At 52.9% G+C, this 23723-nt stretch overlaps 1 protein-coding gene across 4 annotated transcripts in view; it reads left to right on the top strand.

The window, feature by feature from the left end:
* Positions 1 to 23723, top strand: part of GTF3C1 (general transcription factor IIIC subunit 1) — a 72396-nt gene that overhangs the window by 27132 nt on the left and 21541 nt on the right. For 3 of the 4 annotated variants that reach the window (XM_060122385.1, XM_060122383.1, XM_060122386.1), the window contains 17 exons: positions 1216 to 1331; positions 2393 to 2702; positions 3482 to 3696; positions 6282 to 6418; positions 8029 to 8182; positions 11115 to 11218; positions 12195 to 12379; positions 13868 to 14122; positions 14389 to 14534; positions 15757 to 15854; positions 16350 to 16446; positions 16565 to 16742; positions 19463 to 19604; positions 19926 to 20061; positions 20500 to 20581; positions 20715 to 20903; positions 22668 to 22825. In XM_060122385.1, coding sequence (XP_059978368.1) covers positions 1216 to 1331; positions 2393 to 2702; positions 3482 to 3696; positions 6282 to 6418; positions 8029 to 8182; positions 11115 to 11218; positions 12195 to 12379; positions 13868 to 14122; positions 14389 to 14534; positions 15757 to 15854; positions 16350 to 16446; positions 16565 to 16742; positions 19463 to 19604; positions 19926 to 20061; positions 20500 to 20581; positions 20715 to 20903; positions 22668 to 22825 — 2702 coding nt within the window. The remainder of the gene's footprint in view (positions 1 to 1215; positions 1332 to 2392; positions 2703 to 3481; positions 3697 to 6281; positions 6419 to 8028; positions 8183 to 11114; positions 11219 to 12194; positions 12380 to 13867; positions 14123 to 14388; positions 14535 to 15756; positions 15855 to 16349; positions 16447 to 16564; positions 16743 to 19462; positions 19605 to 19925; positions 20062 to 20499; positions 20582 to 20714; positions 20904 to 22667; positions 22826 to 23723) is intronic. The other variant, XM_060122384.1, reaches the window with a different exon arrangement.

Genomic DNA, 23723 nt, shown 5'->3' with positions numbered 1-23723 from the left:
CTGGAATCATTGCAGCCTGGGGAGTGTTGCGATGAAGGGGGAAGAAACATGTCTCTGTCCATTCCTCCCCCTTCCCCTAAATCCCCTAAAATCTATGTAAGACAGCAGTGACCCAGTGCCATAGATGGTGTGGCCGCAGGTCGCTGTGGAGCGGAGGATGTCTAGAGCAGAAGGGGAGGGGCTGCAGGAGATCTGGTTCAGCCAGCAGGTACGAAAGCACCTGGCGAATCAGCACAGCCTTTAGGGAAGGCTGTTTCCATCAACTCTTCAACATCTCTCAGGATCTGTTCCTCAGAACACAGTTTGAGAAATGCTGTCCTTAACCCTTTCGTCCCCACTTTTAGCATGTTACTAGTTTAACATAGGAACACATTCTAGTCACCTCTTTCAATTCTGCTGTTTATTTTTATGCATGGACAATACAGCAAAACTGCCTTTATCCAGATCGGTTTTGCCTGGCGGCCTCAAGTGTATGCCACATCAGGAAGTAAAGGGGAAGCTCTTTCTGAACGGTCCAAGAGTGTTGCCCCGGAGTCTGCCCTGTAGTATTTTACTGGAGGGACTCCCGCCCACCGCCACCCCACCAGGCTCCTTCCTGGAGTTCCCAACCCCTGAGTAGTCGAGTAATTTGAAAGGGCTCATTGGAGGAAGATACAGTAATAGCACAGCGTGTAGCAGGGCAGGAGCTGACACACCAGACAGAGCAAGTAATAGAGCACAGTTGCCTATCGGTCATTTATTACGGGGCCAAATAGCATTATTTCCTTCTGTGGCCCCTGCTGGCCGGCAGCTGTTACGGGATAAGGCAATAATCGGTGTCCGTAGTGCCTCCGAGTCTACCGAGAAGGACGGGAAGATGTTCTTCCTTAAACATTCCTTCGGTGCTTCTTAAAAGGCTCAGTTGAATTTCGCTGAGAAAGTTCGCTCATGTGGAAGCACACTTCCTGCTGCAGGATAAAACAGCGTCCGTGGAACTCGGTGGATCAGGCGTCGATTGCTTTGGCGTGGAAGAGTCAGATAGCGAGCGCTTAAAAATGAGCAATGAGTCGAGTGGTCAGAGTCTTGGGAGGGGGAGGGGGAGGGGGAGGGTGGGAGGAGGCAGGTGTCTTACTGTGTGTGTCGGTTTCCCCGCATTGAAATGTCTGGGAACGGACCTGACCTGTGCAGAACGGCTCCGTGGTGGAGGCTGGGGTTCAAGTGTATTGTTTCACACAGTTGAGCGTCGAGGCACGAAAGGCATTTCCCAAGCTGAAATCCGAGTGGCTATGAACGTGGGAAAACTGGAAGCCAGAATGCTGTGCCGTCTCCTTCAGAGATTCAAAGTGGTCAAGGTAACAGTGTGAGTTCATTGTCTTCGCATGTGCACACAGCGTGGTTCTGAAGGGCTGTCTCGGACGTTGGGAGCCCAGGTCGGCCTTCCGTCTCGGCTGCCAGGGAGGGCGGGAATGCTGATCGCAGCCCACAAGTGTGCCCCACCGCACCCCCACCGTGGATTTTGTTGGGTTTCGCTTTTTGAAAATTGAAAGAGTTGTCAGCATTGAAAAGTCAGCAGGAGATGCTGCTGCCCAGGGAGCAGGCCCCCCACTCCCGCGTGGGCGTCAGCTGAGGTGGCGCCTCTGACGGCGCCCAGAGACAAAGCGGGCACCCCCAGGCCTCAGTCCCAGCCCGGCCCTCCTTCTCACTTACGTTCCTTGCCTGGGTCCTGGGGACACCGAGTCGGCCAGCTGTGTCTGGTGTCCCCTTTCGGGACCCAGACCTGCTGTCTCAGCCCGTTGCGCTTCGCTCCCTTCTTGCCAACTTTTTGGCCATTTTGCTGGAAAGCAGTGTTTCAGTTGAGCTAATGATTGTGCAGCACTTAGCACTGTCCTTGGCGTGTGGTTGGTACATGGGAGGTGTTACTCCTTCTGCCATGAAGGGCAGAAAGTCCCTTTCCCCTGTTGTAGGAGACAAAGGGGAGCGGCTGAGTGATAGCTTCAGCACCACGCCCCACGGCAGTGGCCGAGTGGAGCTGGTGACCTCAAGGCCCCGACTCCGAGTCTGTGACGACAGGAACCGTCGAGTTCTGCTCACTGAGCGTCTCTCGTAGGCCTCGTCCTGTGCCAGGCCCCGGGGGTTTGCGGAAGGCCAGGTTAGGGCCCTGCCCAGCGGGGAGCTCACAGTCTCCTAGAGCAGACACACAGTCAGGATTGCTTCCTATGGAAGCAGAACCTGAGGGATGGCGAGACGGGAGGACCCACGAGGGGCTGAGCTGGGGCCCAGGCGTGAGGTGTGGAGGAGACGTGGGGGAACGTGGGAATGACAAGGAAATAGACACCGCAGAAGCCCGGTCACCCGAACGCCTGGGTGTCCCGGCGTCCTCTGCAGTGTCTTAGACACATCTCATCCCCTCCAGGGCTTCATGGAGGACGAAGGGCGGCAGCGAACCACCAAGTACATCTCCTGCGTGTTTGCGGAGGAGAGCGACCTGAGCCGGCAGTACGAGAGGGAGAAGGCGCGGAGCGAGCTGCTGACCACCGTGAGCCTGGCCTCGGTGCAGGAAGAGTCCCTGCTGCCCGAGGGCGAGGACGCGTTCCTCTCCGAGTCGGACAGCGAGGAGGAGGGCAGCGGCGGCAGGAGGAGAGGCAGAGGGTCACAGCGGGACTCGAGGTCCTTCTCGAACGGCAGTCTCAGGACTCAGCCTCACCACTCCACCTCGACCAAGGGTAGGGGCGTGCTCGGGGCGGGGGGTAGGGGGCTGGGCAGGGGGGTGCGCACCCTCAGTCTGAGCCGCTGCCTATCCCTCCTGGCTCTGGGGACGTTCAGTCCAGCAGACAGCTGAGGATGGCCTTGGTGCTGCCCTAACGAGGGACCTCTTGGTGTCACGTGCATCACGTAATCGTAAGCTTAGGAGATGCGTGTGTGGTCTGTCTCCAGGCTGCTGGCAAGTCATTTCTCCTTGGCAGATGTTTCGTTTGTTTTTGCTTTTATTTGGTTGTGCTGGGGCTCCTTTTAGTTGCGGCTCGTGGGCTCCTTAGTTGTGGCGTGCATGTGGGATCTAGTTCCCTGACCAGGGATCGAACCTGGGCCCCCTGAATTGGGAGCGCAGAGTCTTACCCACTGCCCCAGCAGGGAAGTCCCCTTGGCAAATGTTTTGTTTGTTATGTTTTGACTATTAAAGGGGTGGAATTCCCTAGACTTCCTCTATCCCTTTCCCTCCAACAATCTGTGTAAGAAGCCCTTGGGGTTTTAGTTTAGTTATGGAAGACTTTTCTTAAAACACGTGGAGGGTGGTGCTGATGACGGATTTGCACATCGGGGGTCGGGGTCGGGGTCAGGAGGGTGCGGCTCGCTGCTTGCTGGTCCACTTCCCTCGTCTTAAACTGACCACATGGACTCCTTTGGCCTGTGCGGCTCTGGTCCGGCAGCTGAGCAGAAGTGCCCCTCTCGCTTTCCCCCTGCTGTGGCCGCGGTTCATCCGTTCTACGCCTGTCCTCCACTGCAGGGGGGTGGAAAGTCATCAGCCTTCACCCATTGAAGAAGCATCCGTCTTCCTCCCTGGGAGCTGCTGAGAGAGCCTCTCAGAGCTCTTTCAGGGGGGACAACCTCCTGGACACCAGCAGCTCCTCAGACCCCAGCGTGTCGTTGGGCTCCCACTGCATGGAGAGTCACAGCGGCGATATAGCTGTGATAGAAGAGGTCAGGCTTGAAAACCCAAAGGTGAGTGCCCACGGGGGAGGGCGTTTCCTCTAGGAAGGAGCCTGTGGCAGGTGGATGTCAGCCTTGGCTTTTCTGTGCTTAAGAATCACAGCAACAACAACAACAACAAAATCAATAATAGTAAAAGTGCCACACGCTCAGGCCGTGTAGGTGGGGGGGCCTCTACGGTGGGAACGCAATGTGCGTTGACACACCACCTTCACGCAGCCCACCTTAGCAGAAATCACCTGCATATTATTTACAGGGTTTTAAAATTTCCAACAACGTACTCTTTCTACTGAAATTTATTTTGAAGGAAAAATGTGTATGGCTACTTTAAATCAGTGGTTCTCACTCTGGCCCGATTTTGCCCCCTGGGAGACATTTGGCAATGTCTGGAGATGTTTTTCCTTGTCACATCGGGGAGAGGATGCTAATGGCATCTCGTAGGCAGAGGCCAGGGATGCTGTTAAATGTCCTAGACTGTGCAGGGTAAACCACAGCAGAGTTATCCAGCCCGAAGTGTCAGCAGTGCTGAGGTTGGAAAACCCTGCTTTAGATGAAAAGCCAACATCATTTGCATAAAAAGAAGGTGATCGTAAAATAGATCTGATAAAAACAAAACTTCCTTAGTCCATTCTGGTCAGACAGTGTTCTACTTCACAGTGTTAAAGACAGTAGAATCAAACCAATACTTTTTCCTCAGTGTAATTAGAAGGATTAAAAGGCAGTTGACACAGGAATGCCTTTGTCATTATGTGGTTCAGTTCACTGAGTGCTGTCCTTGGTCGCTGGAAGGTGCCTCAGATACGGCCAGTGGTGCCTCAGTTGCCCAGCACAGAACAGACTTGGGATCGGGGTGGCCTCTGATGCTGTTGCTGCTGTTTGGTTCCGGCTTCACAGCAACCCTGTAAGATGAGAGCCAGCTGTGGTCAGGAGGAGGCGAGCAGAGCCTCTGGGGACTGAGGGACTTGCCTGCTCAGTTAATGACAAAATGGAGAGTGGAACCCGTGGGTGTGGAGTTCCCACCCTGCCCTGCTTCTCTGTTTCCGGTGTGGAAGCCTGAGCTTGGGTTCTATCCCTACAGCAGGAGTGATGGAGCTTGGGGTGGGGGAGATTTTCTGTGGAATTTTCTAGAACCTTCTAGCTGTATCCTATCATTGGATGCCATGACTCTTTATCAAGTCATGATTGGTCTTGTCTCCACCTGAAGCACCTGCCGGCAGGTGGATCCCAGCAAGTTCCTGAAGGTTTTCCCTGCCATCCTGGCCCTGCCACCTGCTTTGCACCTCCTCATCAGGTCCACATGTCCCCAGCAACACACTCCCTCCAGGCCCTGCCAGTCCTGCTGCTAGCTTCCTAGCTCAGCTCTTCCTAGCTCAGCTCTTTCTCTTCCTCTTAGAAATCTGTCCCCAGAGTAATGGCAGAACCTTGTCCTTCTTTTGGCTCACTTGCTGAGAAGAGGCGCGTGAACTGTCCTGTCTGGAGGTCCCTTGGTGAAGCGTGGAAAGCAGGCAGATTTTCTCCTCCAAAATGTTTGCTTTGAAACGCAAGAGAGAACCAAAGTCTTTCTGCCACTCTTGGGCCCCTTGGATCTGTGACTCTTTCGCCACTCGAGCCCTGCCCCCGTCAGGAAAGAACCGAGCCTCTTCCAGAGCACCGGTGCCAGCAGGGAAGTGATAGGACCCTGGCCCAAGGCACCTCCTCAGGCGTGTTCTCGTTCTCTGGAAGCACTTCTCCAAGCGAGGAGGGCATCCAGCAAAACTGGCCATGGGACCGCCAAGTGGCACTGAATTATGCTGAGTGATTGGCCAGGAGTGGGTTAGGGTTGGGCTTTCCTTTCCCTTCAGGCTGCACATTTGGGCTTCAGCATCTTTGACCCAAAGGCAGATGGAACAGGTTCAGATTCTAAGTTCCTGGAAGCTAAAAGGAACCACAGAGAGAGAAGAGGGCGTCGCAGCAGGGGTGGGGGAGGGCACCCGTCCGCTCTCCTCTCCGTCATTCACTCGCCACTCATCCTGATCCATCGGAAGCCTGCCTCTGCATCTCCCTTATGTTCCCAGAGAGGCTGCCCGTGGCTTCCCTGAGGCGGAGGCAGAAGCGCGTCCTGGTGCACGTTCACGCCCCGGGACCCGGTATGGTGGTTTCGCCTCACTGAGCCCTGGTTTCCTCTTGCGTAAAATGGGGACCATAACGATGAGGCGGTTGAGAGTTCTGGATGAAGAAGCCCCATAGGGTGACGGCAGGGGGTCGGCCCTCCGTCTGTGCATTTCCTCCCTTCCACGGTGGAAGAGCCAAGGAAAGGCTGAGTGGATGCGGTCCCCTTCCCCGGGAAGGGCTGGAGTACATGCCTCTGCTTTCTGTGCTGAAACCAGCTGATCTTCATAAAGTTCTGGGCTCCTCTGCTGGCAGATGTCTGTGCCGTTACAAAGCACTGCAATAGTGGGGTGGTGGGATCCTATGGGGGCAGTAATCCTCTTGACTTTTCTTCTTGAAATATGGCGTAGAAATTCCGTAAAGAGGGAAAGCGTACCGGCAGGAGTGGTGCCTGGCCCCCAAACCTTGCTGAGTCCATAGTTTTCTCATGCTTTTGGTCCCTGTTCTAGGAGAGTGGCAGTTCCCAGAAGACTGGGAAGCACGGCCCAGGCCAAGACAAACACCATGAGACTTACCGACTGCTGAAACGCAGGAATCTGATTATAGAGGCTGTCACCAACCTCCGCTTAATCGAGAGCTTATTCACGTAAGGAGTAGTCTGTCTGTCTGTCTTGCACTCGTAGTAAATCCCACATCAGTCAGTCATCACCATCCGCAGAAATGACGCAGAGGCATTTGCATCTCTCTTCTGCTGTATAGATTCTCATAGGAGCCCTTTGTGGTAGAAAGGATTTGCAGTCTGTGTGGTTTGAAAAGTGTAGACATGAAGGAATATCCATACACTTGACAGGGAGAGAATGACGGGGCAGGAAACAGAGGTCACGGGGAAAGTGCATCTGCCTTGTTCCTTCCTTAGGAATTTGGTGCTCAGGAAGGGGAGAGAGGAGACGGAGGCAGCTAATAGCATCAGCTTAGAAACATTGTTATTAGTTCTCCAGGGAGCCTTTTGTTCAAATGAAATCTTTTATGAAAACAAAAACAAAAGGGACTGTGAATCTGTCCAACAGAGTGAAGGAAGTCAGAAAAACAAATACCGTATGCTAACACATATATGGAATAAAAAAAAAATGGTTCTGAAGAACCTAGGGGCAGGACAGGAATAAAGAGGAAGACATAGAATAAAGAGGAAGACATGGACTTGAGGACATGGGGTGGGAGGGCGAAGCTGGAGCGAAGTGAGAGTAGCATGGACTTGTATACACTACCGAATGTAAAATAATTGGCTGGTGGGAAGCAGCTGCATAGCACAGGGAGATCGGCTCGGTGCTTTGCGATGACCTAGAGGGGTGGGATAGGGAGGGAGGGAGGGAGGCTCAAGAGGGAGGGGATATGGGGACATGTGTGTGCATATGGCTGATTCGCTTTGTGGTGCAACAGAAACTAACACGGTATTGTGAAGCAGTTATTCTCCAATAAAGATCTATTAAAAAAAAAAAAGGGACACAGGTGGAGCTTCTGTGTCCAGGGTGCCGTGGAGGCTCTGCTCCCTGGTTTGGTCCTTCTAACCCACTGTTACCACCACGTCCTGGGAGACATCCTTGGGCTTCTGGGCAGCCAAGGTCAAAGCCACTCGATTGGAAGGAGGCTTACCCTTGAGTCAAGGATGTGAGTTCTCTAACTAGGGGATGGGGAGACCGCCTGTGGATACTGCTGCCTGGGTCTCCTCTTCTGTGCAGGTGAGATGGAGCGAGGTGCTCCTAATATCCCTTCTGGACCTGCCATTCTATGAGTAGTGATACAGAAACTTCACCATAGTGACTCAGTAACATCTAGAGAGAAGATACACGAGGAGAGGAGTCAGAAGAGCTTCAGATCTGAGGGTGTCAACGGTGGTAAACTGGAACATTCCTTAGCTGGATGTTGAATTAGAATGGAGACTCAGTAAGGACAGATTTCCATCCCGGAGCTCAGTTTCTCCACCATTGTTGTCTTGAATCATGTAATCTCTTTAGTTCCTGGTGAAAGGCTCGGAACGTGAAGCTGCTGTGAATGGTGGCTCGTCTTTAGCTAACTCATTTACCACAAAGAGAGATGATCTTTGCCATCTTAAGAAGTCATCCTTTCAGTGGTGAAACACCCTTTAATTCTCCCCTACTTTCCGCTGGATCCCATTAGGCAGGTGTCGGTTGCCTGGGTTTAGAAAGGCCTTCCATGTTGAGACTGGGAATATTAACGGCTTATTTTGTGACGCTGCAGGATTCAGAAGATGATCATGGATCAGGAGAAGCAAGAAGGTGTGTCCACCAAGTGCTGCAAGAAGTCCATCGTTCGCTTGGTGCGGAACCTGTCCGAGGAAGGCCTTCTGAGGCTGTATCGGACAACAGTCATTCAAGACGGCATCAAGAAGAAGGTAACCACACAGACCACTGCGCGTGCTGGGTGTTTTCTTACCCAGTTTCCCACATCCTTGTCCCTCGGTTGTTCCTTTGTTGCCGATAGTTCGGAATTTCCCATTATGCCTCCTCACTGGGGCAACAGGGATTATCTCCACTTCCTGTGGAAGCTGGAAGCAGAAAAGAGGAATAACCTGCTTGGATTGTAGAGCAGCCTGTGCAGCCCAAGGCAGGTGTCCTGCCCCACAGCCAGCCTTGAAGGAGAGGATGGTGATGGAGGCATCCAGGTTCAGCTAACTAGCACTGGGAGAAATTAAGCAACATTTAGAAGGTGGAAAATTTAGGGCTTTCCCTGGTGGCACAGTGGTTAAGAATCCGCCTGCCAATGCAGGGGACACGGGTTCGAGCCCTGGTCCGGGAAGATCCCACATGCCACAGAGTAGCTAAGCCTGTGTGCCACAACTGCTGAGCCTGTGCTCTAGAGTCCGTAAGCCACAACTACTGAAGCCCATGCGCCCAGAGCCTGTGCTCTGCAACGAGAAGCCACCGCAATGAGAAGCCCATGCACCACAACAAAGAGTAGCCCCCGCTCGCCAAAACTAGAGAAAGCTTGAGCACAGCAACGAAGACCCAATGCGGCCAAAAATAAATAAATTAAGGTGGAAAATTTAGACTAAGCAGCAAAAACATTAGCCACAGAAATCTGCAGAAACATATCCCAGAGGAAATGATGTCAGCGATTCAATTAGCATGCATTGCCGGGTCGTCCAATGAGGACAGTGGATCTCTTCTTTCCCAATGTATCTGTTTCTGTAAAGTTTAAAGTTTGGGGCCATTCCCATAGCAACTGCAGCTCAGTGGCTTTGCACATATGCTAAGGCATAAATTTTTCAGGGTCAGTCATTTGAGATACGCGGCTGGGCGTTGGGACCAAAGGGAATGGTGCTGCGGAATAGGCATTTTTAATTTCCTGCCCTTTCTTCTGACTACGTTTTAAATCTCTGCCTTAAGAAAGCTCTGCTTTGATGTTTTGTTTTCTTAATAAGGTGGCAAGGTCATTTCTGGTCTTTTTTACTTTATCTTATTTTTTTGAGACCTTTGAAATTTGAGAAACATTAGAGCAGTACTAGAAAATGACTTTAAAAACTCTGTTTCTACCATCCCAAGTTGGGCAGCTCATCAGTTGTTATATCTGCTGTGGGTCCCCTTGACATCGCCCCTCTCCCTTCCCCAGGCTGCCTGCCTCTCATCCCCCTGAGCGTGGCAGGAGGTCCTGATGCTGACCTCTCTCCCTGGGGGACAACAGCCCATCCGGTCAGCAGCAATGCCTCTGATTCCTGTTGGTCTTCACAGAGCAGGTCTTTCCGACGTGCAGCCTCCTCAGGCAGTAACTGAGAGCAGGGAAATGAAATCTCCCCCAGCCTAGGAGTGGAGAGAGACTGTGTTTATGTGGACATATGGACATCTGCCGTGTCCCCCATGCCTATTTGTTTTAGTTTTTGTTTTTGTTTTTGCGGTACGTGGGCCTCTCACTGCTGTGTCCTCTCCCGTTGCGGAGCACAGGCTCCGGATGCGCAGGCCCAGCAGTCATGGCTCACGGGCCCAGCCGCTCCGCGGCATGTGGGATCTTCCCGGACCGGGGCACGAACCCATGTCCCCTGCATCGGCAGGCGGACTCTCAACCACTGCGCCACCAGGGAAGCGCCCCCCCTGCCCCATGCCTATTTGGTCGCCTATCCATCGGTGGTACCAGAGGGAGTGGGCAAGAGGTGGGGATGAGGAGTGAGTGTCCCAGGTGAACACTGAGGATTGATCAGTGTCCGGTACTGGGGGCCTCTTGCCAGGGGGTTACCACTGTCGTCGCCCACTTGCCAGCTGGAAGGGCCGCCGTATTGTACATCTGCCTCCAGAGTAAGCTTCAGTTTCTCTGGCACCCAGAGCGTGCGCTGCTGGCTGGCTCCCACCGATCTGCTGGAGCCGTGCTGGCTGGAGTTGCTGTGTCCGGCACCCGCCTTTTGCCGTTGCTCCTGCGTCCTGCCCTGTCCATCGGACTCTTGGGAAGTTGGCCCAGCTGTTTGGCTGCGGAAAGTGGGGAACTAGGAATGCTTTGTATTTGCTCCTGGCTTATAGATTCTTTGAGGTGTTGCCTAACTGTATCTCATTTGAACCTCACAAAACCACGAAAACAGTTGGCGGGGCAGCGGGGAAGGGTCTCCATTTCCCAAGTGAGGAGCGGAAGAGATGGAGCCTCGTGTGGCCTTTGGAGTCGCTGGCCAGCCATGGCCACCTGTCCCCCGTGACCCACCCTCTTCAGGCCATTTTGGGCATGAAGCCTGCTGGCCAGAGTTACTTGTTTAGAAAACCTTACCTTGCTGTCTCCTGGGGCCCAGGCCTCACACTCCCATCTGCTGCTCAGCACCTTGGAACAGCTAAAACAAAGAAGGCAGCCCTAGAGCCTCTGTCACCTTGTTTAGAGGCACAGCTGGCAGGAGTCCCCCGATAGCACTCTCAGCAAGGGGAGATTAATGAAAGCCGCTTACCTCTTCCAGATGGAAGCCCTCGGGATTCCCGAGCAGCTGTGGGAAATGCTCAGCTAGCAGGATGGGGTGTCGGGAGCAGCCCCCCAGGTAGCAGCCGGGACCAGTGGGCCATGACAGCCCAGCTGGGGGGCTGCAGGGCAGACCGCTGGATTTCCAGGGCAGGATTCCTAACCGGTCAGAGCGGCACGTTACGGATGGCGGCGCTTCCTGGCTTGGGCGCTTGAGGGGTCTTGATGCCAGCAACTCTAAGGGCACACTGTGTAGCGTTTTACTTCCCGTTTCGTCACTGCGTTTTGGAAATGTCAGTGACAGCAGGTATAACCAGGGCTCCACCAGGGAACCGAGTTGTGGAACTAAGTCTCCCCTGGCACCTCCCCAGCCCTTTGGGACCCCCGACCTCTCTCCGTAGGTGGATCTGGTGGTGCACCCGTCCATGGACCAGAACGACCCTCTGGTGAGAAGCGCCATTGAGCAGGTCCGTTTCCGGATGTCCAACTCCAGCACGGCCAGCAGGCAAGTGGCGGCTCCCGCGGGACCCACAGTGTGTCCCAACCAGCAGTTTCCACAGAAGCCCTTTATTCATACTTTTGTGAGATCAGTGAAGCCACTGGTTTGGGGTTTATGGTTCATGATCCCCTAGCCTCAAAAAGGATCAATTTCTGGATTCTTCAAGAGGAAAAAAATCCTAACATTCTTCTTTTTTTTTCTTTTTCTTTTTTTAATTTTTATTTTATATTGGGGCATAGTTGATTAACAATATTGTTACTTTCAGGTGTACGGTAAAGTGATTCAGTTATACATATATATGTGTGTGTGTGTGTATATATATATATATATATATAAAGTTATACACGTATCTATTGTTCAAATTCTTTTCCCATTTGGGCTGTTAGAGAATAATGAGCAGAGCTCCCCTCTGCTGACATTCTTAATTCTATGCTCTCTAATAGCGTGTGGACAGAGTGCTCCAAGTCATAGGCCCTATGACATGTGAGACTTGCATAGTTTATAATATAGCTCAGAACGATTGTGGTTGCCTTTCTGAGGTCTTCTCTCATTTTGTTCATAAACCACCTAATGGACTGGCAGAAAGCTCGGTGGGAGAACGTTCTCAGTTGGGTTTAAGTTAGAGGTGGCGCCTGGGCTGGCAGATGTTGGTTTGTGTGGCCTGCCATGCCTTGGCCACAGGGGCTTTGAATCAGTTACCGATTAATTTCATGTCAAATTCCTGATTTCTGGCATCGATGAAAGTGTCAGCGGCCCCAGCACATTGGGCAGCCCTTCTCATGAGGTAGCAGCTGCCCCGTAGGTGGGGGTCCACTGTCCTGGTCACCCCCAAATGTCCAGTGCCCCGACACATTTTATCCGTTTACATCACCTGTTTGGCCCCTACAGGCAGTTGATTTGAAACCCCAGGGCCAAATTCTTGAGGACAGACCCTGTCCTTTCTCAGCCCTTGGTTTTCTAACATCTTATATTTGGACTTCAGGGTTAAAGCGCCCCAGCCTCCAGTGCCTCAAGGGGAAGCTGAAGAAGAAAGTCAAGGAAAAGGGGGCCCAAGAGGATCAGGAGACTCTCAGCCGAATGCTTCCTCTAAAGTAGAAAGTGGACGGGTGAAGAAGACTGATGAGAAAATGGGCATAACCCAGCTGAAAAACTATCACCCTGTTGTAGGTAAAAAGCAGCTTCTTGTCAGGGTCTGTTTGTGTTTCGTGTGGTCTTCTGAGTCACTTGGTGTTGCACATCCGAGCCCCGGGCTGCAGGCAGAGTCAGGTCTGAATCAACAGCTGGGGTCGTGGGGGGCTGGTCACGTGCCAGCATCAGTTTTCCTGTCTGTAAAATGGGGGTGATTCTTGCCCGGAGTACCTCACAAGGCTGTTGAGAGGCCCAGGTGAAATTATGCCAAGTCCCAACCTGAGGAATTGTTCACGAAGACTAACTCTTTCTGCTGAGTACCCTTGGGCTGGAACATTCTGTAAACCACAGAAAATCTCTGCCTTTCCTGAGCCCACAGGCCTCTGGTAGTTCCAGCCACTGATGGGTTTGAGCATTCATCTAATTTTCTGGGATGCAGATCTCAAACAGGGCTGTCTCCCCTCACCCCACACCAAGCTGCTCTGACGTCAGCTTGTGCTGGGCCGGTGCCCACGGCCGGGCCTTCGTAGCTGGGGTGTAGTTGTAGTCTCTGGTCACAGCATGCAGCTGGAGGAGGAGGACAATGGTGACGGCTCACAGACTTCTGTCAGGCAGAAACGTCCTGGTGGGGGACCCGGCAACCCGGGGATTCTGAGCAGGAGAGGTCATTTGTGTGACTTCCCTTGCTGAGGGCTCCGGGCACAGGGACTTGGCCCAGACTCTTAAGGTGTCACAGTTAGAAAGTACAGATGGAGGGAGAAACCCGCGCACGAGGCGGCGCAGCGGAGCAGCACGTGCACCTGAGTGGACCAGAGGCAGCCGGGAGCTCTTTGCGCGGTCCAGGCCTGACGGCAGAGGAGGGGCCCTGCAGTCCCTTGTCCTCGCCACCCTGTTCCTATGCCTCCCTTGGCTCTCACCTGTCTCCTCTCGCTGGGGAAAGTCAGGGAGCACTTTGTGTCAAAGAAATAAGCTGTTTAGAAGAACCTCGATTCTGGGATGTTTTGCACAGTCCCCGTCAGCCTCAGGTCCTCTTGCTGGGGTCTGTTGTGGTGGCCCCCTGCCCTTTTACACCCCGGCTCACCTCCTGCGCACTCCTCCTTCCTTGCTCCACCCCGTCACTCGGGCCAACCGGCCCTTCCTCGATTGTGCCAGGCACACCCCCGTCTCAGGCTTCTTGCATTCGCCCTGGGGGGCATGTCGCCCAGGTGTCTGCATGGTCCGCTGCCTCACCAACTCGAGGATGTCCCTTAAGGCCTCTCCCCAGTGAGACCTTCCAGGCCTCTGTAGAATTATAGCCCTCCTCTGCCTTCCTTGCTTTATTTTCTGCATCAGCTATTTCCAGCTGATGTACTATCTTAGGTAATTTGTTACTGTCTGCCCTTTCCCGCTAGAAAGTAAGTCCCGTGAGGGTGAAAACATTTGCCGTCTCCCTGGCCCCTGGGATACAGTGGCACTCGATAGTTTTTGAATGAATTGAACTCACTTGAATCTGGGATTTTCAAGCGTCGCCCTCCTTTCTTGCCCCAGTTCCTGGCCTTGGCCGTTCTCTAGGGTTTCTGCCCAAGATGCCTCGCCTGCGGGTGATCCACATGTTTCTGTGGTACCTGATCTATGGGCACCCTGCCAAGGACACGGTGGAGAAGCCGGGCTGCAGCAGCGAAAGGAGGGCGGGGGCCCCATCCTCCTCCGGGAGCAACTTGGAGGCCTCCTTGGATGCCCCACCCCAGGACACCCAGGATGGAGCCACGCGGGAGGGTGAAGTGGAGCTCTCCACGGAGACAGGTGAGATGCCCTGGGCAGGCAGGCCCCAGTGGGGTCCAGAGGGGAGTCATGGTGGTTCCTTGTCCTTATGACCTGAACCGGCTGAGTCCCCTATTGCCCTGATCCAAACAAAGACATCATCCAAGCGTCCTGAGCCTCCGGGCTTCCTGCCTGACGAGGAGGGTGTTGCCCTAGTTCGTGGTGAGAGGGAACCAAGACCTACTGGGAGGCGACACCAGCATCATGACCGGGACCCTGTCTCAGGACTGACCCCTGTTTTCTCCCAGTGTACGTGGATGAAGCCTCATGGACGCGCTACATCCCTCCCGTCCCAGTCCACAAGGACTTTGGCTTCGGCTGGGCTCTGGTCAGTGACATTCTTCTCTGCCTGCCCCTCTCCATCTTCACCCAGATTGTGCAAGTCAGCTACAAGGTACTGATGACTCCCAGGCTTTCTCAGGGGCTGGTCCCTCAGCTCCATACCAGAGGGCCTACACTCACCTGTCAAGAGAAAATGCTTGCAGTTGCCTGGCTGGCTGGCTGGCTGGGTGGCTCGATAGGTAGATAGATAGGTAGGTAGATAAAGAGAGAGAGAGAGAGAGAGGCTAGATAGATAGATAGGCTCGCTAGATAGATAGATAGATAGATAGATAGATAGATAGATAGATAGATAGACAGACAGACAGACAGACAAAGAAAGAAAGAAAGAGAAAGGCAGACAGAATAGATTGGGTGGATGGATGGATAGATGGTGAGTCAAGGGAAATATTTCAAAGACTTGTTCTTCTAGATCAGTCAAAAGACAGACAATTATGGTATAGCAATAAAATATATTTTTACAAATTTGGTAAATACAGAAAAAGGAAGAAATAGAAATTACCATAGAAGTGCTATAACTTCATCACTCAGAGGTGTCACTGCTAGTGTTTCTGGTGCATTTTCTTCTAGTCTTTTTCTTCCTGTGCCATGTTTGTATGTAATGCATGTGTATATATGTGAAGTCTTCCTTTTTAAAAAAAACTGAATTGAGACCATACTGTATTTACTCTTTTATGATCTGTTCTTTCCACTGAAAAATGTATTGCATTTTCCACATCGTTGCTTTCCCTTGATATTAAGTACATCCATAGTGTTCCTTCTTATGCACGTACCCTAATGTATTTAACCAATACTCTATTTTTGGACATTTAAGCTCCAGTTTCTTGGTGGTGTGAGTGACATGTTGGTGAATACTTTTTGTTAGATGTATTTGTGGGCAGCTCCAAAATTTTTCGTCTTGGGTTAAGGATAGAAGTGGAATCGCTGGCTTTAAAGGCAATAAGCATCCTTCATCCTTTTTAAATTTTTTAAATATGAATAAATATATTCCCCTATTGTCCCCCAGAAATGTTTTAGTACTTTGCATGCCCACCAGCAGTGAATGAGGCCGCCTGTTTACTGTACCCAGCAGTGTGGCAGATGGGTTGGAGGGGAGGGGCGTCAGGACTGAGAAATGTGGGGGGTTTGGAGTGACAGGCAAGAGGGGGCTCTGTTCCCGTGAGACGGATGGCCAGATTCAGCGAGACCACAGCCTGGAAAGTAGTGGTGTTTTTTTCACAATTCTTACAATTCACCCTGTCCTTGAGGGTGAGCTGAGCCTGCAAATCACCTCTCAGGTGGACAACCTCGAGGAGTTTCTGAACGACCCTCTGAAGAAGCACACGCTGATCCGCTTTCTCCCCAGGCCCATCCGGCAACAGCTTCTGTACAAGAGGTGAGGTCCCTGCAGCTGACTCGGGGCGGCCGAGGGTCCTGGTAGGCCCCTTGGAGTTACGCTTCTGAGTAATCGTTGACCAGGAAGAGGAAAGGTTTCTGCCTGCCAGGTTGTAGCGACCCAAGGTCATTAATTCAGCCACCTGTGCCTTCTACATAAAGCACAGAGGCAAATGCAGTGTGGGCTGGGACATTTCAGTACTTGCTTTCAAGGTTCTTTTAAAGTAAAATCGGCTGATAAAGACTGCAGGTGATGAGGTGGGCCTTTCCTTTTGTTCCTTTTACTTTCGAACTCAAGCCCCCCAAGTAGCATCAATGCCCCGTTGCCCTGGTTGGTGTTGGGATGAGGGTTCTGGGTCTCAGCACAGTTCAGGCCCGTGACCCGTCCTCAAGGTCCCACAGGTCGAAGAGAGGAGAAGAAGCAAGTCACATCCCTCACCCCCGTGCAGACCCCCTGACGGCAGCTGAGAGCCCGCCACCCCCCTCTGTTTTCCAGACGTTACATTTTCTCGGTGGTGGAGAACCTTCAGAAGCTGTGCTACATGGGGCTGCTCCAGTTCGGGCCCACAGAGAAGTTTCAGGATAAAGATCAGGTAACAGCCTCCAGGCCCAGAGGAAGGTGGTCCTGACGGCTAAGCGCAGTTTCCAGACACCTCACCCGGTGCTGAGGCTGAGGCTCTCCCCTCACCCCATCCGGTGTCTCCCTCGTAGGTCTTTATCTTCTTGAAGAAGAACGTGGTCATCGTGGACACCACCACCTGTGACCCCCATTACAACCTGGCCCACAGCAGCCGGCCCTTCGAGAGGCGTCTCTACGTCCTGAACTCAATGCAGGACGTGGAGAACTATTGGTTCGATCTGCAGTGCGTCTGCCTCAACACCCCGCTAGGTACCATCCATCTTTACTGGGCTCGCCGTTTTCCTTCCTTTCTGTGGGATAGCGGGAGTTAGAGCTAGAAGAGACTGGAAGCCGGCTGCTGGTTTTCCGACTGTCCCCCAGAGGCCTGGAGTGTCCTGGAAGCTCCCTTAGAAAGGGCAGCGGTGGGCCTTACCTGGGAGGGCCGCTAGCCCTCCACCCCATTGAGCCCACGCAGCTTTGCTTTTGTCTTTATTCTTTTGCTCCTTCAGTAGGTGTTTATTGAACACCTTGTGTGTGTCTTTTCCTGCGCCTGATCACACAGCAACAGGACTTGTGCTGTCTTGGCGAAGACACAGCACACAGAGATCCAGAGTGTGATAGGAGCTGGGGAGGAAACACACCGGGTGATGAATCGAGGGTGTTTTACTGGGCTGGTCAGGAGCAGCCTTTCTGAGGAGGAGACTTTGAGCTGAGTTCTAAAAGGTGAGGCCGAGCCCGCCGTGACCAGAGCTGACGAGGAGCATCCCAGGCAGGTGCAACGGCCCCGAGTGTTGATGGAGAAACGGAAGAGGCCGGTGTGCGTGGGAGGGGAGTGGCAGCTGACGAGATGGAGACGCAGGCAGGAAGCAGACTCTGGGGCCTTGCAGGACACGGGGAGAGTTTAGGTTTGTTCTAAGAGCAGTGAGAAGCCATTGGAGGTTGTAAGCCAAGATCTCAGGTCTTTCAGAGTTGCCCTGGCTGCTGTGTGGAGAACAGACTGAGAGGCACCAGAGTGGAAGCAGGGAGACCAGCTAGGGGCTGTGATTCAGGTCCAGGAGAGGTCCGCTGGTGATAGTGAAGGACAGAGGACAGGCTGGGAGGTCTTTAGGAGGAGGGACTGACCAGACTGTCCAGTGGGTCAGATGACTTGGGCTTTGAGTTAAAGCCTTGGCTTGTTTTTTCTTCTCTCTCTGGAACATCCCGACCTATGTTCACCTTGCAGATGGCCACTCCTACTTCAAGCATTCTCTCTCCGAGAAAGCCTTTCCAGCATCTTTACTGTCATCTGATGTCATTCTGGGAATTCCTTGAGTACAGGGAATTTGGCTTGTATCCCCACCGTGTCTCAGAGTGCCTGGTACATAGGTGACATCCCGTAAATGTGGAATGAATGGAGGGTTTGTAGAAGGCGTTAGAACCTCCAGTCTTGTGCTCTTTCCTCTAAGCCAGTTTTCATCAGTTCCGTTCTTCCCACCTGCCCCAGGAAGAAAAGGACGCCACATTGCATCTGCACCCGGGAGAGGACTCCCTCTCTTCCTTCTGTCACAGAGCTGGAAGGTCAAGGTTACACTTGGATTTTTGCGAAGCAGGGGCCACATGTTTATTGGGTAGAACTGTTTAATGCCCACACGCTAATGAGCACTCGTAGAGGTACTTGAATGGGTCCAGACAAATTTTAGAAACAGTGTTCTGTAGAATCTCTGGCGTCAGCAGTGAGCTAGGCTTTTACCAGGGCAGATTTTAAAGTGCCCTAACGCCCCTGCATTTTATACCTAGATAAAAACTTGCGAACCAGTATGTTATTTGCACGAGAGTTTTCCAGGCTTGACCACTGGTGAATTTCCATCCCTTCCCATGTTCGTGAGCCGAAATGTCGGGGGGCTTATTGAGTCCGTTAATCAGGCATTGATTGTCCCTTCATTCAACAGACATTTGAGGGGGTTCTGCCCCATCAATAATGAGACGTGAGGATCCTTTAAAGTGAGGCTCCCAGAGCATGAGTGCACACAGGCAGCACCTGGGGAACCCACTGAAATGCGGATTACTGGGCGGGGTCCAGGGATTTGGATTCAGCAGCCCTGGGGAGGGCCTGAATCTGCGGCTCCCACAGGCAGCTCGGTGGTGCAAGGTGAAGCATCGCCTGAAGTCCTCTTAGGTTCAAGGTCCATTCAAATGCATGACCTTGGGTGAGCTCTTTGTACCCTCCTGAGCCTCCATTTCTTCATTTCTAATCTGGGAGCACCACCACCGCCTTGTGGGGCTGAGGTGAAGCTTGGACCAGACATCTCACGTAAAGCTCCAGCTGGGAGGTGCAGGGCATGGACTCTCCCCACCGACCATGTTATGAGAGGCTCTTCGGTAGTCTGCAAATTACCATAGCCTTCCCTGGCCCGACACAAGCAACAGTTTTTTTGTTTGTTTGTTTTGTTTTTTTTCAAGCAACGGTTTTAATCGTATTTTATATTTCCTTGCAAGAGATGCTTTATTGTGGAATCACTGAATGTAATTTCCCAACTAAATTAATGCACCTCTCGGGCACTCAGGAAATGTCTGGCTGTTCCTGGAGCCCAGTGCGCCCAGGGAGACTGTGACGCTGCCTCGCACTGTCTAGATCCCCACCAGCCCGACTCTGGCAGCCACCAGCGTGTGCAGCCGTTTTCACTCGTCACTTCCTCTGTGCGACACACAACTCCCCGGGGCATCCCCCTGGAGGGAAGAAGGCGGGGGCTTTCTCTGGTTGCCTGCTCGCCTTGCCGCCTGAATAGAGGACAGGCTGCACGCAGACCCTGTTCTCAGGTTCACGACCAGCTTTAACTCTCTGCCTTCTGCATTTTGTGCAAGGAGGTCCACCAGTTTCAGACCCTCTCCCCTGGTGGGGAGCCTGGTCACAGAAAGGGAATCCAGTCTTCTCTTGCCACCCCGCGGCAGGCCGTGGCCAGCAGACCGTGGCAGGAAGGTGTCCTCAGCGGGACTTGTGTCTGGTTTCCTAGGCGTGGTGCGCTGCCCGCGCATCCGGAAGAACAGCGGCCCAGATCAGGGCAGCGATGAGGAGGGCAGTCTGCAGAAGGAGCAGGAGAGCGCCATGGACAAGCACACCCTGGAGCGCAAGTGTGCCATGATGGAGTACACCGCGTGCGTCCCCGCCCCGCCCCGCCCCCACACGCAGAGCCACGGGGGTCCTGGTCCTGCAGACTCTGGCCCGCCCCGCATCGGGCTTCCCCGTCAGGCCCGGAAGCCTGAGTCTCTGGTGCCAAGGCTGCAAGTTGGTGGCCGTGGGTGCAGGAATTGGGAATTTTACATAACAGTCTGGGTTTCTGACAAGCCCTTTACTTCCACCTGCCAGGTGTTTTTCTGGGAAGGTAACAGTTAATAATAAATGCCCCCTGCCCACTCCATGAGCTCTCTTTTCACTTCCCAAGGAGGGCTTGTTTTCTGTTTATTTCCATCTCCCAGGGGCAGCCGTGAGGTCGTGGATGAAGGCTTTATCCCCGGAGATGGGCTGGGAGCCGCTGGGCTCGATTCCAGTTTCTACGGACACCTAAAGCGAAACTGGATCTGGACCAGTTACATCATCGACAAGGCCAAAAGGGTGGGCTTTCAGGACGGGGGCATCCTTCCCCGGGCCCCAACCCGGGGGGTGCCATTGCTACTCACCTGCGTGTCCCTTTCCTGGCTCACAGATTTTGAACTGGCCGAACCAAAACTGACCAGAGACACAAATAATTACTTCCATATATACTAAAGGCATGTCAGGCCCCTTAAATATCTGCCTGGCCTTTTTTTTTTTTTCCCCCCAATGGATTGTAATTTATTCTGCGATGTGGACAAGTATGCCTTTTTAAAACAAAGAAGAGAAAGTCTGTAAGACAAAGGTCACATGGGGAGGGGGTTCGTGTGTGATAGGAGGGTGGCAGTCCCCGCACAGCCTCTTCGTCAGAGACTCGTGCAACTCAGCGCTGTGGCTGCCCTGGGCTCCCCTGGGTCCATGAAAGCTCACACTTTATCCGGTACCATCCTCGTCTTTTAGGAGACCACCGCGTCGGAGAACGGGCTCACGGTGAGGCTGCAGACGTTTCTGTCCAAGCGCCCGTTGCCTCTTGGCGCTGGAGGTACGTGGGCCAGGAGTTCAGCAGAAATAGACGTGGGACCGTCTCGGGCCGACACGATCGCTGCACATTGGCTTTGGCTTCTGGCCTTTGCAGAGGTCATTCTGCAGCGGCGGTGTCCTGTGCTTATTTCCAGGCAACGGCAGGTTGACTGTCTGGGGAGAAGCGCGAGTGGGATCGGGGCTCTGTGCTGACAGAGAAGAGCACTTTGAGGTTGGCCGAGAGCCCACGCTGGACAGGAACCAGAAAGTGAGGGGTGGGAAAAGCCAGAAGCGCAAACGGCTGAAGAAGGACCCTGGGAAGAAGATCAAGAGAAAGAAAAAAGGTTTCGGGGTGCTCGTTCGTGTTTGCCAGGCTTGCCTTTGCATGCACGGTCTGGCTGGGGATGGACAGCAGCCTCCCCGCAGCCCAGCCTGAGCTCTGCCTTCAGACTCGGGTTCCGTCTCCTTAAATTTGGAGCACTAACTCTGCGTGAGCACGTTTTATTTTCCACATCCAGCCTGCTGACCGAGAGGGCCTCGAACTGGCTCTGTACTTCCCCCTGCTTTCTCTGTCTCTGCATTGTGTAGAGCCTTTTCACTTAGTAACTCCCTCAGTTCAAATTTCTAATTTCTTCTCAACTGGGAAAAAAAAAAAACCTTGGCAAAAAATCCATAGCAAAGTCCTCATCACAACCAGCCCAAATCCTATTCTTTTGGTTTGCTTTTTAATATCTGCATCTGTGCTAATCAGGGCAAAGTTTAAAGTTATGTTGTGTTTTTAAATCAGAGGCAACGTGGGTGTCACTTAAGCCTGCAGGATCTCTCTAGATCTCGTGAACCCATCGTGTGCGGTGCCTTAAAGATTGCCCTTTTGGAGTCTTCATTTGGGCGGTATTTACAGCGAAAGAGGGCAGCGAGACCAGTGTCCAGGTTTTAGGCCACCTTCATATCACCTCAGTGGTGTGCGTGTTTTAACAGTGATCTGATAGCTGTAGCTATTTCAGCTGAGAACAGAATATCTTAACAGGAACCTGTTTTTAGTGGTTTATTCTGCTGGCGCTCAAAACAAACAGGCTCACGTCAGCTGAAGCAGCCTCCGCCGTTTAGCCTGTCCAGATGCGCAGAAGATCAATTTGGCCCGCAAAGACCTGAATTCATTACAAGGCAAAATACGTGGTGGTGTCGATTTGAATGTAAATGCTCTTGCCCACTTTTCTCCTGCCCTCGTCTGGAAGACAGTCACTAAACAAACAGTCTTTGGGAGTTGGCACTAGCACATGGTAGCATATGGCGTCTGCCCGTGAAACTACCACCAGCGACTCCCCGAGGGGAAGTAACTTTGGGAAACCCAGTGGTTGAGAGCTCCAGGTTCCAATCCTGTCTGCTGCTTTCTAGGCTCTGACTTTGGGCAAGGTGCTGTATCTCTCTGTGTTTCACATTCCTCAGCTGCCTAATGGGGATAATAATTGTATCCTTCTCATAGGGTTGTTGCCAAGTATTATTTTTAATTATAAGTGAATGTATGTAAAAAGCTTACTCCAGCGTTTGGCACCTAGTAAACATTCCGTAATGTCAGTGATCGTTATTATTCAGGTAGTAGCTACTTTGTGCCAGGTGCTGCGCGAGGTGTTTTATACCCAGTCTCGTTCACTCCTCAAGGCAGCCCCGTAGAGTGGGCCTTGTTGTCCCCACGCTGCGCCAGGGTTTGCACAGCATCTCTGAGGTCGCAGAGCAGGGAATGGTGGGGACCCACTTGTCCAGAGAGCGCACCCCAAACAGGCTCCCTCGGCTTCTGTGCGAGGTGCTTTCAAAGGGCTCAGTGCCTCCGAGGGAAGGATCAGAGATGGGCAGATAACTAACAAGAGGCTGCATCAGGCTGCCCAGCCCATCGCCATGAAATGTGACCAAAGAGAAAAGATGAAAGGGGTAAAAAAAGTCTGTCGGGATGGGCTGAGTCTTGTGATTAGTTTAAATGACTCCCCGCACGATGAGATTCTGATAACCAGTACCTTGGTGCAGTCTGACCTGCTGGGTAGGGACCCTTCCCCTCTCCACAGTGACAGCTCCAAACTGGTTATTAGAGGCCCCTTCTCCTCTTCCCCTCTTAGAAGAGCTCCCGGAAGAAAAAAGCAAAAGGCTGCGATACCACGACGAGGCCGACCAGAGTGCCCTGCAGAGGATGACCCGGCTGCGCGTCACCTGGTCCATGCAGGAGGACGGGCTGCTCGTGCTCTGCCGGATTGCCAGCAACGTCCTCAACACCAAGGTACCCGGCCCAGCGCCCCCGCCCCCTCCCAGCCTCTGGCCCGCTGATTTGCGAGTCCCTCTCGTCATGGGACCCACATAGGGAGGCTCATGCCTGGGACCTCTCATCCATCCCATCTACTCCACTTGGCCACTGGGAGAAGCATTTCCCAGAATCCTAGCCATGGATACACCACGCTCGTTTTCTTGTTTTGTTTTGTTTTAATTTTATTGGGGTATAGTTGATTTACAGTGTTGCGTTAGTGTCAGGTGTATAGCAAAATTAATCTGTTACACATATACATATATCCACTCTTTTTTAGATTATTTTCCCATTTAGGTCATTAGAAGGTCTTGATAGAGGTTCCCTGTGCTATACAGCAGGTTCTTCGTAGTTATCCGCGCGCCCGCCGTGCTTATCTTTGCACATCTGTTTCCTGGCTTCGGCCCACGCGTCTATGTCTTTGCCTGGCTGCTGGCCACACGGCTGAGAGCCGTGCTCTCCCTCGCTCTTCACCAGGAATCTGACCCTTCCCTGCTCCCCGCCTCCCACCCTCATCTGCCTGGAAAACTCCTGTTTATCTTTCAGTAACCGCTTATCATCTCTGGAAAGGCTTCCCTGATCCTGCCAAAGGGAAGCAGTTACTGCGTTCTCGCTCTGCCCCTTGGACGCGTACCTTTCACGCTGCTCCTTTGGCTTCTGGCGCCTCTTAGCCCACTGGAGTGGCTGCTTCTAGAGGCAGAGAGACTTCTTACTTGTTTTTGTAGCTGCAGCCCCTCGCGTGGTGCCTCCCATGCAGTAATCCCTCTGTCCGTGTGGACCAAGTCAGCGTGGGACGGTGGCTGTCCCCGGCCTCACTCCCCGCCTCCCATGCCATGCCGAGGCGAATGTCCCATCAGGCTGGTTCCCAGAAGCCACC

The sequence above is a fragment of the Lagenorhynchus albirostris genome, chromosome 15, assembly GCF_949774975.1.
Source record: "Lagenorhynchus albirostris chromosome 15, mLagAlb1.1, whole genome shotgun sequence".
In the NCBI taxonomy this organism is placed as follows: Eukaryota; Metazoa; Chordata; class Mammalia; order Artiodactyla; family Delphinidae; genus Lagenorhynchus; species Lagenorhynchus albirostris.
This window is presented reverse-complemented; position numbering and strand designations above follow the sequence as displayed.